Genomic DNA, 12,756 nt, shown 5'->3' with positions numbered 1-12,756 from the left:
CTTTGTTTAGAAGAATCAGTTCTTGATTGGAACTCATTCCTAGTCCATCTGGCCTCCAGGACTCAACAATATTGTAATGCCTAATATGGCTTTGTAGACATTCACTCCAGTAAGTGCCTGGGCAGGGGTAGCATTATTACACCTCTGATAGTAGAAAGTTCTAGCACACACTTAGCACGTGGTAGGTACATGATAAATGTTAGCTCTCTTCCTTCTCTGTCCCTATGCCTTCTGTTCTTCCTTCCTCTTCCTCCCTCCTTTGCAGTCATTTGTTCAGCAAAGATTTATTGAGTAATTACTGTATACAGGCATAGTATTAGGTGTTGGCATGGTAGTCTGTTCCCTGAAGGAGCTCAGTGTCTTAAAAAAAAAGGAAAATCAGTAGACAACTCCAAAGCAGTGTAATGCTAGAGATATGCCCAGGGTGCTTCTGAAGCTCAGAGGGAGGGATATGGGGTGTGGGGGAGCAGGAATGGCTTCCTCTGCTAGCCAACACCTGAGCTGAAGCTTGAAGGATAAATAGGAGTTAGCCAAGCCAAGATGAGGGGTGCGTGGGGCAGGGGCAAGGGTTGAGAAAGGGAGAGGCTGGTGGATGGGAGAGTTCTGTAAGCTGTTGAATATGTTCAGAGTAGGGGAGAAGGGGGTGGGGGGAGGTGGTTGAACCTTGTCAAGTCGGTTGACGAGGTTTGGAAGTGAGCCCTTGTCAGTGGGAGCATTGATGCATTTCATGTAGAGGAGAGATGTGATCAGCTAGAAGAAAAGAAGCTTTGAGCCTAAATGCTTAATTATATCTTCCTATACCTCAGGAGGAAACCCTAGTGGCACAGTGGTTAAGAGTTTGGCTGCTAACCAAGAGATTGGCAGTTGGAATCCACCAGGTGCTCCTTGGGAACCCTATGGGGCAGTGCTACCCTGTCCTATAGGGTCACAGTGAGTTGAAATCGACTCGACACCGATGAGTTTGGCTTTTTTGGTTTATACCTCAGGAAAGGGAGCCCTGGTGGCGCAATGGTTAAGTGCTTAGCTGCTAACCAAAAGGTCAGTTGTTCAAACCCATCAGTGGCTCTGTGGGTGAAAAGACCTAGAGATCTGCTCCTATAAAGATTACAGCCTAGAAAACCCTATAGGGCAATTCTACTCTGTTATATAGGGTCATTAGGAGTTGGAATCAACTTGATGGCACACACCAACAACATACCTCAGGCAGATGTGAATCAAACATAGGTAGCTGAATGTAGCAAAAAGGTGGACACCTCTACTCAGGATGTGGGAGCCTAAGCCTGGAGATGAGGTGGTACACACCCCCGAGCCTGCAGGGGCCGTGAGAGTTGTGGAGCTGACCACAAGGTGGGGGAAACTGAAAGATTTGATGGGGAAGAGGCATTTTGTGTGCAGTGTTATGACTTCCTGTGTTACCACATCACTTTGGCACCTGAACGTAAAGCAGCATCTCGGATTGGTTTCTGGATACACACATCCTCTACCCCCTGTGCACGGGGGAAGCAACCAGGACTTCTTACAGCAAAATGAACTCTAAGATACCGCCCCCTGCCATGAATTGTATAGGGTTCTAGCATCGATTCTAGATCCTTAGTAGGAGAAGACAGGGCTGTGCTCCCCTTGGCAGTTTTGTGCTAGTGAGCACACTGAAAGAGGCGGAGAGACGCAGCTCTCAGCATACCCTTTTTCCCTACCTGGGCCAAGTTAGGAGCCCTGGTGGTACAGTGGTTTAGAGCTTGGCAGCTAACAAAAAGGTTGGCAGTTTTAATCTACCAGCCACTTCTTAGAAACCCTACAGGGCAGTCTACGCTGTTCTGTAGGGTCACTATGAGTCGGAATTGACTCAATGGCAACGGGTTTTTTGTTGTTGTTGTTGTTGTTGTTGTTTGTTTCTGGTCCAAATTAAGATAATTCTTCTCTTGGCGCCTCATAGCCCATGTGTCTGGATCTCTGGGTTTCCTTTGCACCTTGGCTGGGAGGAAGGGCAATTCTGTTTAAGATTCTGCTGCCATCACGGTGGGACAACTTTGGTCTGTCCAGCTAGAAAACACCTCCAGGGCTGAAGCTTGCAGGGGGAGCGTGGGTTGGGGATGGCCCACTGGATGCCACTCTGGGACTGACTGAATGCAGGGGTGTTGAGTGGAGGCTCCAGGAACAATGGTCACATGCCCCAGGTACCCTCCTGCTGCTTCCGCTCCCTGGCCCTGGCCCAAGCCAAGGGAGGAAAAGCAGAGGGCCTAGCTGATACGCCCATCTCTTTCATTCTAGTTTTCCTAACAGACTCTGAGCCCAGTCTGCAGGAGCCCATGGTGCCTGCCAAGCTGGGGCCTCAGGCAGAGAAGGACCGGCGATTGAAGAAAAAGTAAGAACTGTAGGCCAGGGTCTGTCAGGGTGGGCCCCAGCCCGTTTCCCCCACCACCTCCTGAGGAGACTGAGCTCAGGGAGCCAGAGCCCTGCAAGGCCCTTTCTGAACTGAGTTGACCTGGTCCCTGTGGGAACACGGGTTTGGTAGGTGTTTCTCAGGGTGACCCTCAGTTGAAGGAGGCAAAAGGGCTGTGGGAGAGTGGCTGGGACTTGTGAGTGCCTTTTGGAGCCAGCTGAAATTGCCGAGGCAGTTATGTGTCAGGTCGTACGCAAACCAAGAGCCCCTCACCCTCTGGGGGACAGAGAGTCTTGCTGCCCCATTTCTTGCTGTCACTGCATCAGGCATAGAGCAGAGCTGGCAACTCCAGGGTGAGAGAGCAGGGGCAGTGGGAGTCCAACTCTTGGCACACCCAGTGGTCCCCTGGAATGAGCATGGCTGGGAGAGAAGGAAGGACCAGTGACTCTTTTTCCTCCTCCTATAAGACACCAGCTTCTTGAAGATGCCCGCAGAAAGGGAATGCCCTTTGCCCAGTGGGATGGCCCTACTGTAGTCTCCTGGCTGGAGGTAAGCCTGGCCAAAGGGAGCCCTCTTAGGGGAACAGTGGGAGGGTTGTGAGGGAAGGAATAGGGACTCCTCAGGCCAAGGGAGGAGTCCCTAGAACATTGTCAGCGTGCCTGTCCCTGGCCAAGAGCACATGTACCACATCTAGCATTGACCCCACCTCCCCTAAGTTACTTTGGAAGACAGAATTGATGCTGCTCAACTGATGCCTCATGGGTAGCTAAGTTTGGATAAAACTGGTTGCCCTCAAGTTGATTTTGACTCATGGCGACCCCATGTATGTCAGAGTAGAACTGTCCTCTATAGGGCTTTTAATGCCTGAATGATCAGAAGTTGATCACCAGGCCTTTTTTCCGAGTGCCTCTGGGTGGATTTGAACAGCCGAGCACGTTAACTGTTTGCACTACCCAGGGACTCTAAGTTTGGATAAGGGGATCTCATTATCACTGAGGCATTAGACTCACAGGCGGTTCGAATCTTAACGTATGCTATCCCCCAGGAGCTAATCACCCATGTGAAGGTGGTAAGATCCTTTTACCTTCCCAGGCCTCAGAGTTTTCATCTGTAAAATGGGAGAGGGGGACTTGATGATGGTCATGTCCACATTTCTGAGTTCCTGTGTGCTGCATTTGCTGTCCTGAGACCATGGGTGAGGCCTGGCCCTTGCCCCCTGGAACTGCCAAGCTCTTGGTAATGGGGCCCAGATCTTGGGGAAGGTCCTGAACTATCCCCCTGCACCCTGTGTCTGCAGCTCTGGGTGGGGATGCCTGCCTGGTACGTAGCAGCCTGCCGGGCCAATGTCAAGAGTGGCGCCATCATGTCTGCCCTGTCGGACACAGAGATCCAGCGGGAGATCGGCATCAGCAATGCCCTGCACCGGCTCAAGCTCCGGCTGGCCATCCAGGAGATGGTGTCGCTGACCAGCCCTTCAGCCCCACCCACCTCCAGGACGGTGAGTGGCCTCTTTCTCGCCCACGACATTTTTAGAGGCCCTGGAATAGTGTTTGCAAAGCCTTCCATTGGTCTTTGGGAAGGTGGTAGCACTGAGCCTCCCCCCAGCCTTGCCACTTCCCAGACCCCCAAAGGGCTCTTCCTGGTCTCTAGGAGGATCCCAGCAGGCCTGGTTCCCTGCCTCCCGTATACCACTCGGGCTCCATTTCTCCTTCCCTACCCTGCCAGCAATTCCAGATCCCTGGGCAGAGTTTCCAGGAGGGGACCTTTTGGGGTTCTGTCTGTGGTGTTGCTAGGTTGGGGGACGCAGAAGGGGTAGGACAGGGGACTTCTGCCCTGGACTTCCAACTCTCCATGAGAATGTAGATGCCCCATGGGCCCCTGGGGCAAAATCTTTCCTGATGGTCCATCTCCAGATCAGCACCATTCATTCATATCCATTCAGGGAACACTTACTGAGCACCTTGTGTGTGCCAGGAGCTGTGCTAAGCCGCGTGCATGTTATGATAAAAGAAATGAGCCCCCTGCTGTCAAGCCTGCAGAGCTTCGGTCGGGGGCCCGTGGGAGGATTCAGAGGAAGGGAGCTTTGTCCCTGTTCTTGGGGTTTCAGCCTGATGGGGATCCCAGGACTAGCTAGGTTTCCTCTCTGCTTACAGTCTTCTGGGAATGTCTGGGTCACCCACGAAGAGATGGAAACTCTGGCAACATCCACTAAAACAGTGAGTCTGCCCTTGGGCTGATGGCTCCCTTGACTGCTTTGAGAAGCAGGGGAAAGTTGTGGGAAGTTGGGGGGATTGCAGATGATCTTGTATGATATTGGCGTCCTTGGTGTATGACTGGGCTCTGTTCTTGGGGTGGAACATTGGTAGAGGGAAGTGAGATTCGGGAACAGCTTGTGTGGAAGGGGCTCATCCTAGGCTACTGGTGCCCTGTAGTGGAGAAGAGCTGGGCTTGGGAGGGCTTTGTCCTGGCTGCTACGGCCCTGAAGCCACAGAGTCCCTGCCCCTGTGCTTGATCCTTGGTGGAGGATCAGGGAGAGTTGAGAGAGCCTGGCGTCCTGCCGGGCTCCCACCCAAGCCTGAGAGGTGTGTGAGTGTCTTTGCCGTGTACACATTTGCTTACTACTCACCACAAACTCAGGCACATGCACCAGCCTTCTGGTCTCTCTCTCTCTTGCCTTCTTTTTTTTTTTTTTTGACATTGTTAGAAATAATTTATTGGAATAGTCTGTGTCAACGGGCATGAACATTTTTAAGGATTGTGATATATATTACTAAATATGACAATTTATATTTCCTCTAGCAGGGTGTGACAATGTCCATTTTATTTTATACTTTCAAGAATAAAAAAAACTATTCATTTATTAAGTGGAAAATTGTTACCACTTTGTTAATTGAATTTGCATCTTCTTGGAATGACAAGTTAATCTGAATATTTTTCCTTGTTGGCATGCTCATTGTAATTCCTTTAAATTCCTGGTCTCTCTTAACTGTCCCGACAAGCTTTCCCTGGTCACCCACTCAGTTACTGGGCTTCTGCCTCTTATTGATGGGGTCTCGGGTAGAGGCTGCTAGGTTTCTTGACTTTGCCTGTTTCCCCTGACACGCTGCACTCGTTCCTGCTAGGACAGTGAGGAGGGGAGCTGGGCTCAGGTAAGACCCTTCCCTTCTCCAGAACCAAGTCTCAGCAGTTCAGGGCACTGTTCTCCCAATACGTCCTCTCCCCAGCACCACTCTCAGTCCTGGTGTAGTCCCAATGTATTTATGTGCTTCTTGGAAACCCTGGTAGCATAGTAGTTAAGAGCTACGGCTGCTAACCCAAAGGTCAGCAGTTCAAATCCCCCAGGCGCTCCTTGGAAACCATATGGGGCAGTTCTACTCTGGCCTGTAGAGTTGCTATCAGTTGGAATCAACTTGACGGCAGTGGGTTTTTGGTCACGCTAAGAGCCCTGGATACACATTCTCTCCTTACTCCCCTTTAGCTGCTTATTCTGTTTTCTCAGAATGACAGGTGAGGAACCCTGGAGGGCTGGGCCCCCAGCATGCCTGGCTCCTTCCCTCAGTTTGACTCTCCTCCCAGGAACAGTGAGACTTAGATTGGTATGAATCCTCTTTCTCCCCCTGGCCTCTCAGGGGCCACTCCTGGTGAACTGAGCAAAGGCCTTCATTTACTTAGTGGGCAAATACTTACTGAGCATCTACTAGGGATTAGGCCTTTCTAGGTTCTCTGGATACAGAAGTAAACAAACAAAGCCCACAGGGAGCTTGTATTCTAGGGGTGAGGCAGACAATAAAATACAAATAATTGTACAATACACAAATAGTGATAAGTGCTGTGAAGAAAATCACAGGAAAAACCCCATCGCCAGGAGACTGGCCAAATCAGTGACAGTATAGTCACACAGTAAAAAAACTAATCAGCAGAGGAAATGGACGGATCTTAGGAACATAATGTTAAGTGAAAAACGTAAGTCCCAAAAGATTAATAGAAATTGTTGATAAAACTTAAACAAGCAAAATTAATAACAAATTGCTTAGCGAAATACATACCAGTGGTTGTAAAAAAAAAAAAACTATATGTATACACATACTTTTTTTTTTTTTAAATCAAGGGACTAATAAACAGAAAACTCAGGATAGTGGCTAGAGGAGTAGCAGGGGATGGGCTGGGGGAGAAAGAGCAGAGAGGTGGATGGGACAGTGTGGATTGTATTCCAATTCCTCACATGAATGGTGGGTCCAACCATGCTCATTTCATTTGTATTTGACTTTTTAAATTTTATTTATTTTTGTTGTTATTGTTGAGAATATACACAGCAAAACACACCAATCCCACAGTTTCTACATGTACAATTCAGTGACATTTATTATATTCTTTGAGGTTTTTTTTTTGAGTTGTGCAGCCGTTCTTACCCTCCTTTTCTGAGTTGTTCTCTCCATTAACGTAAACTCACTGTCCCTTAAGATTTCTCTCTAATCTTTCAAGTTGCTGTTGTCAGTTTGATCCCATATTAAAAAAAAAAAAAGGAGGCGGGGCCAAGATGGCTGACTAGGTAGAAGCTACCTTGGATCCCTCTTGCAACAAAGACTCAGAAAAACAAGTGGATCGATCACATACATGACAATCCATGAACCCTGACCATCAAACACAGATCTAAAGAGTTGACCTGAGTGACAGAGACTGAGAACGAACAAACATGGGGAAGCAGTGACTGTTTTCGGAGCCTGGAGCCAGTGTCCCAGTCAGGAAACCTTGGTGCCGGGCTTTGGACTGGGCTCAGGGGAGCTGAGCACGGCATCCTGAGAGGGTGCAAACACAGGACGCAGCCCTAGCCCCCAGAAGTGACCTTGCGGGAAGCCCAGCCAGTGCACGTAGGCAGCACAGCAACGCGGCTGACAGGAGGAGAAGTCACCGGGAGGCAGCGACTGATTTTGGAGCCTAGAGTGCGGCGTCCCAGCCGGGGAACCTTGGCACTGGGCTTTGGACTGGGAGTGGAGGAACTAACCACAGCTTCTGAGACAGCGCAAGCATGGGATGTTGGCCTGACCCTCAGGGGCAATCTTTACCCAGCCAGCACACACAGTCAAAACGCCCCTCAGGAATCTCAGATAAAACAGTCATCCCAAGCAGGATAAGTAACTTTGTCTATATTCTGGGGTGCTACTCTCTCATGTTTATCTGAACCCTCCCCTCCCCTTCCCAGGCGGCTTCATTAACATTGGCATTTCCTGAGCCAGAGAGTAAACTGCGCTGCGGTTTTTCTTTCTTTCTTTTTTTCTGGTCTTTTCCTAACCCATTCTCCTGGCCTGAGAGAAGCAGCTACAAAAATACCCAGGGACCAAAAATCCTTCCCTAATTGGACTGAAAACACAGAACTAGCTCCAGCCAAACATATGTGATCCACAGTCTTGGGCTTTCATCCCTACAGGGAACAAGGTGGCTATTATAATGCAAAGGCAATTCTGATAGGGATCTGACTGTAATTGTTTTACTGGAAAGACAAGTTTCCCAGGTCTGATATCTCTGCATATTCAACAGAGCCCTCACTGACCCACGTCAGGGAACTGAGGGATGAAGCTCCCCCCAGACCACCTAGCCTCCGGCCTTAGGGGCCTAAGGAGGGTGACACCTACCAATCTGTAGAGGTACTTGCATTGGGGGCCTAAGGTACAGCTGCAGAGCCCACCCACCAAAGTACTTTAGGAATAGAGACACACCTACCTCACTGGCACTTGGGGGAAGCCTGTCAGCATCCTGCGCCCCCTGGAGTGTAAAATCCTGCTGCTACTAGAATCTGGTGCACACAACTATCACCACTACTTGTCTAGGTGGGTAGGCGACAGTCTGCACCACACATTTGATGATCCAACATCAGATTCTACTCAAGAATAGTGAATGGACTCTTAGGCTTATATATCTGGTAACAGCCCAAACCAGCTGGTAATAGAACATAAGTGATTCAAGGGCTACAACAATCAAGACAGTGCAGTCTAGTAGCCCATCTACGTATATTGAAAGAAAACAAAACAAGATAAGACTCAGTGAGCAAATATAGAATAAATCACTACAATATCTTAGAGATGGCTTGGAGACAGCAGTCGATATCAAACCACATAAAGAAGCAGACCATGATTGCTTCTACAACTCCCCAAACTAAAGAATCAAAATCTTTCCCAAATGAAGACACAATCCTGGAATTGCCAGATGCAGAATATAAAAAACTAATTTACAGAATGCTTCAAGACATCGGGGATGACCTCAGAAATGAAATAAGGCAATCTACAGAAAAAGCCAAGGAACACACTGATAAAGCAATGGAAGAACTCACTTGCGTGTGATTGGAGTCCCAGAACAGGGAGGGATAACAGAAAATACAGAGAGAATAGTTGAAGCTCTGTTGGCAGAAAACTTCCCTGACATCATGAAAGACGAAAGGATATCTATCCAAGATGCTCATCAAACCCCATTTAAGATTGATCCAAAAAGAAAATCACCAAGACATAGTATCATCAACCTTGCCAAAACCAAAGATAAAGAGAAAATTTTAAAAGCAGCCAGGGTGAAAGAAAGGTCTCCTACAAAGAAGAATCAATAAGAAAAAGTTCAGACTACTCAGCAGAAACCATGCAGTCAAGAAGGCAATGGGATGACATATATAGAGCACTGAAGGAGAAGAACTGCCAGCCAACGATCATATATCCAGCAAAACTCTCTCTCAAATATGAAGGCGAAATTAAAACATTTACAGATAAACACAAGCTTAGAGAATTTGCAAAAACCAAACCAAAGCTACAAGAAATACTAAAGGAAATTGTTTGGTCAGAAAACCAATAATATCAGATACCAGCACAACACAAGGTCACAGAGCAGAACATCCTGATATCAACTCAAATAGGGAAATCACAAAAACAAATTAAGATTAATTTTAAAAAGAAAAAAAAATGTTCAAAACAGGGAATCATTGAAGTCAATATGTAAAAGATCACAATAATCAAACAGAGGGACTAAATACAGGTGGCATAGAACTGCCATATGGAGAGGGAACCAGGTAATATAGGAGAATACAAGTTAGGTTTTTACTTAGAAAAATAGGGGTAAATATTAAGGTAACCACAAAGAGGTATAACAACTCCATAACTCAAAATAAAAACCAAGAAAAACGTAACGACTCAGCAAACATAAAGTCAAATACTATGAAAATGAGGAACACACAATTTACAAAGAAAAACGTCTCAGCACAAAAAAGTAAGTGAAAAAATGAAATTGTCAACAACGCACATAAAAAGGCATCAAAATGACAGCACTGAACACATACTTACCTATAATTACGCTGAATGTAAATGGGCTAAATGCACCAATAAAGAGACAGAGAGTCTCGGACTGGATAAAGAAACACGATCCGTCTATATGCAGCCTACAAGAGACGCAACTTAGAGACACAAACAAACTAAAACTCAAAGGATGGAAAAAAATATATCAAGCAAACAACAATCAAAACAGAGCAGGAGTGGCAATATAAATTTCTGACAAAATAGACTTTAAAGTTAAATCCACCACAAAGGATAAAGAAGGACACTATGTAATGATCAAAGGGGCAATTGACCAGGAAGATATAACCATATTAAATATTTATGCACCCAATGACAGGGCTGCAAGATACATAAAACAAACTTTAACAGAACTGAAAAATGAGATAGACACCTCCACAATTATAGTAGGAGACTTCAACACACCACTTTTGGAGAAGGACAGGACTTCCAGTAAGAAGCTCAATAGAGACACGGAGGACCTAATTGCTCCAATCAACCAACTTGACCTCATAGACATATAGAACACTCCACCCAACTGCTGCAAAGTATGCTTTTTTTTCTAGCTCACGTGGAACATTCTCTAGAATAGACCACATAGTAGGTCATAAAACAAACCTTTGCAGAATCCAAAACATCGAAATATTACAAAGCATCTTCTCAGACCACAAGGCCATAAAAGTGGAAATCAATAACAGAAAAGTTAGGGGAAAGAAATCAAATACTTGGAAACTGAACAATACCCTGCTCAAAAAACACTGGGTTATAGAAGACATTAAGGAGGGAATAAAGAAATTCATAGAATGCAACGAGAATGAAAATACTTCCTATCAAAACCTCTGGGACACAGCAAAAGCAGTGCTCAGAGGTCAATTTATATCGATAAATGCACACAAACATAAAGAAGAAAGAGCCAAAATCAGAGAACTTAAACAAATAGAAAGTGAGCAACGAAAGAATCCATCAGGCACCAGAAGAAAACAAATAATAAAAATTAGAGCTGAACTAAATGAATTAGAGAACAGAAAAACAATTGAAAGAATTAACAAAGCCAAAAGCTGGTTCTTTGAAAAAATTAAGAAAATTGATAAACCATTGGCCAGACTGACTAAAGAAATACAGGAAAAGAAACAAATACCCGAATAAGAAACGAGATGGGCCACATCACAACAGACCCAACTGAAATTAAAAGAATCATATCAGATTATTACGAAAAATTGTACTCTAACAAATTTGCAAACCTAGAAGAAATGGATGAATTCCTAGAAAAACACTACCTACCTAAACTAACACAATCAGAAGTAGAACAACTAAATAGACCCATAACAAAAAAAGAGATTGAAACGGTAATCAAAAAACTCCCAAAAAAAAAAAAGCCCTGGCCTGGACGGCTTTACTGCAGAGTTCTACCAAACTTTCAGAGAAGAGTTAACACCACTACTACTAAAGGTATTTCAAAGCATAGAAAATGACGGAATACTACCTAACTCATTCTCTGAAGCCACCATATCCCTGATACCAAAACCTGGTAAAGACACCACAAAAAACGAAAATTACAGACCTATATCCCTCATGAACATAGATGCAAAAATCCTCAACAAAATTCTAGCCAATAGAATTCAACAACATATCAAAAAAATAATCCACCATGACCAAGTGGAATTTATACCAGGTATGCAAGGTTGGTTTAATATTAGAAAAACCATTAATGTAATCCACCATATAAATAAAACAAAAGACAAAAACCACATGATCTCATGAATTGATGCAGAAAAGGCATTTGACAAAGTCCAACACCCATTCATGATAAAAACTCTCAGCAAAATAGGAATTGAAGGAAAATTTCTCAGCATAATAAAGGACATCTATACAAAGCGAAGCCAACAGCCAACATCACTCTAAATGGAGAGAGCCTGAAAGCATTTCCCTTAAGAACGGGAACCAGGCAAGGATGCCCTTTAACACCGCTCTTATTCAACATTGTGCTAGAGGTCCTAGCCAGAGCAATTAGGCTAGACAAAGAAATAAAGGGCATCCGGATTGGCAAGGAGGAAGTAAAATTACCTCTATTTGCAGATGACATGATCTTATACACAGAAAACCCTAAGGAATCCTCCAGAAAACTACTGAAAGTAATAGAAGAGTTTGGCAGAGTCTCAGTTTATAGGATAAACATACAAAAATCACTTGGATTCCTCTACATCAACAAAAAGAACATCAAAGAGGAAATGACCAAATCAATACCATTCACAGTAGCCCCCAAGAAGATAAAATACTTAGGAATAAATCTTACCAAAGATGTAAAAGACCTATACAAAGAAAACTACAAAGTACTACTGCAAGAAACTAAAAAGGACTTACTTAAGTGGAAAAACATACCTTGCTCATGGATAGGAAGACTTCACATAGTAAAAATGTCTATTCTACCAGAAGCCATCTATACATACAATGCACTTCCAATCCAAATTCCAACGACATTTTTTCATGTGATGGAGAAACAAATCACCAACTTCGTATGGAAGGGAAAGAAGCCCCGGATAAGTAAAGCATTACTGAAAAAGAAGAAGAAAGTGGGAGGCCTCACTCTACCTGATTTTAGAACCTATTATACAGTCACAGTAGTCAAAACAGCCTGGTACTGGTACAACAACAGGCACATAGACCAATGGAACAGAATTGAGAACCCAGGTATACATCCATCCACATATGAGCAGCTGATATTTGACAAAGGCCCAGCGTCAGTTAATTGGGGAAAAGATAGTCTTTTTAACAAATGGTGCTGGCATAACTGGCTATCCTTTTGCAAAAAAATGAAACAGGACCCATACCTCACACCATGCACAAAAACTAACTCCAAGTGGATCAAAGACCTAAACATAAAGACTAAAACAGTAAAGATCATGGAAGAAAAAATAGGGACAACGTTAGGAGCCCTAATACAAGGCATAAACAAAATACAAAACATTACCAAAAATGACGAAGAGAAACCAGATAACTGGGAGCTCCTAAAAATCAAACACCTATGCTCATCTAAAGACTTCACCAAAAGAGTAAAAGGACCACGTACAGATT

General features: G+C 44.9%; 1 protein-coding gene across 4 annotated transcripts in view; it reads left to right on the top strand.

Annotated features, from left to right (window-relative positions):
* Positions 1 to 12,756, top strand: part of PPFIA4 (PTPRF interacting protein alpha 4) — an 83,629-nt gene that overhangs the window by 36,489 nt on the left and 34,384 nt on the right. For all 4 annotated transcript variants that reach the window (XM_064273370.1, XM_064273372.1, XM_064273371.1 and 1 more), the window contains 4 exons: positions 2,269 to 2,362; positions 2,848 to 2,929; positions 3,678 to 3,878; positions 4,534 to 4,596. In XM_064273370.1, the coding sequence (XP_064129440.1) occupies positions 2,269 to 2,362; positions 2,848 to 2,929; positions 3,678 to 3,878; positions 4,534 to 4,596 (440 nt within the window). The remainder of the gene's footprint in view (positions 1 to 2,268; positions 2,363 to 2,847; positions 2,930 to 3,677; positions 3,879 to 4,533; positions 4,597 to 12,756) is intronic.

The sequence above is a fragment of the Loxodonta africana genome, chromosome 20, assembly GCF_030014295.1.
Source record: "Loxodonta africana isolate mLoxAfr1 chromosome 20, mLoxAfr1.hap2, whole genome shotgun sequence".
Taxonomy (NCBI): domain Eukaryota; kingdom Metazoa; phylum Chordata; class Mammalia; order Proboscidea; family Elephantidae; genus Loxodonta; species Loxodonta africana.
This window is presented reverse-complemented; position numbering and strand designations above follow the sequence as displayed.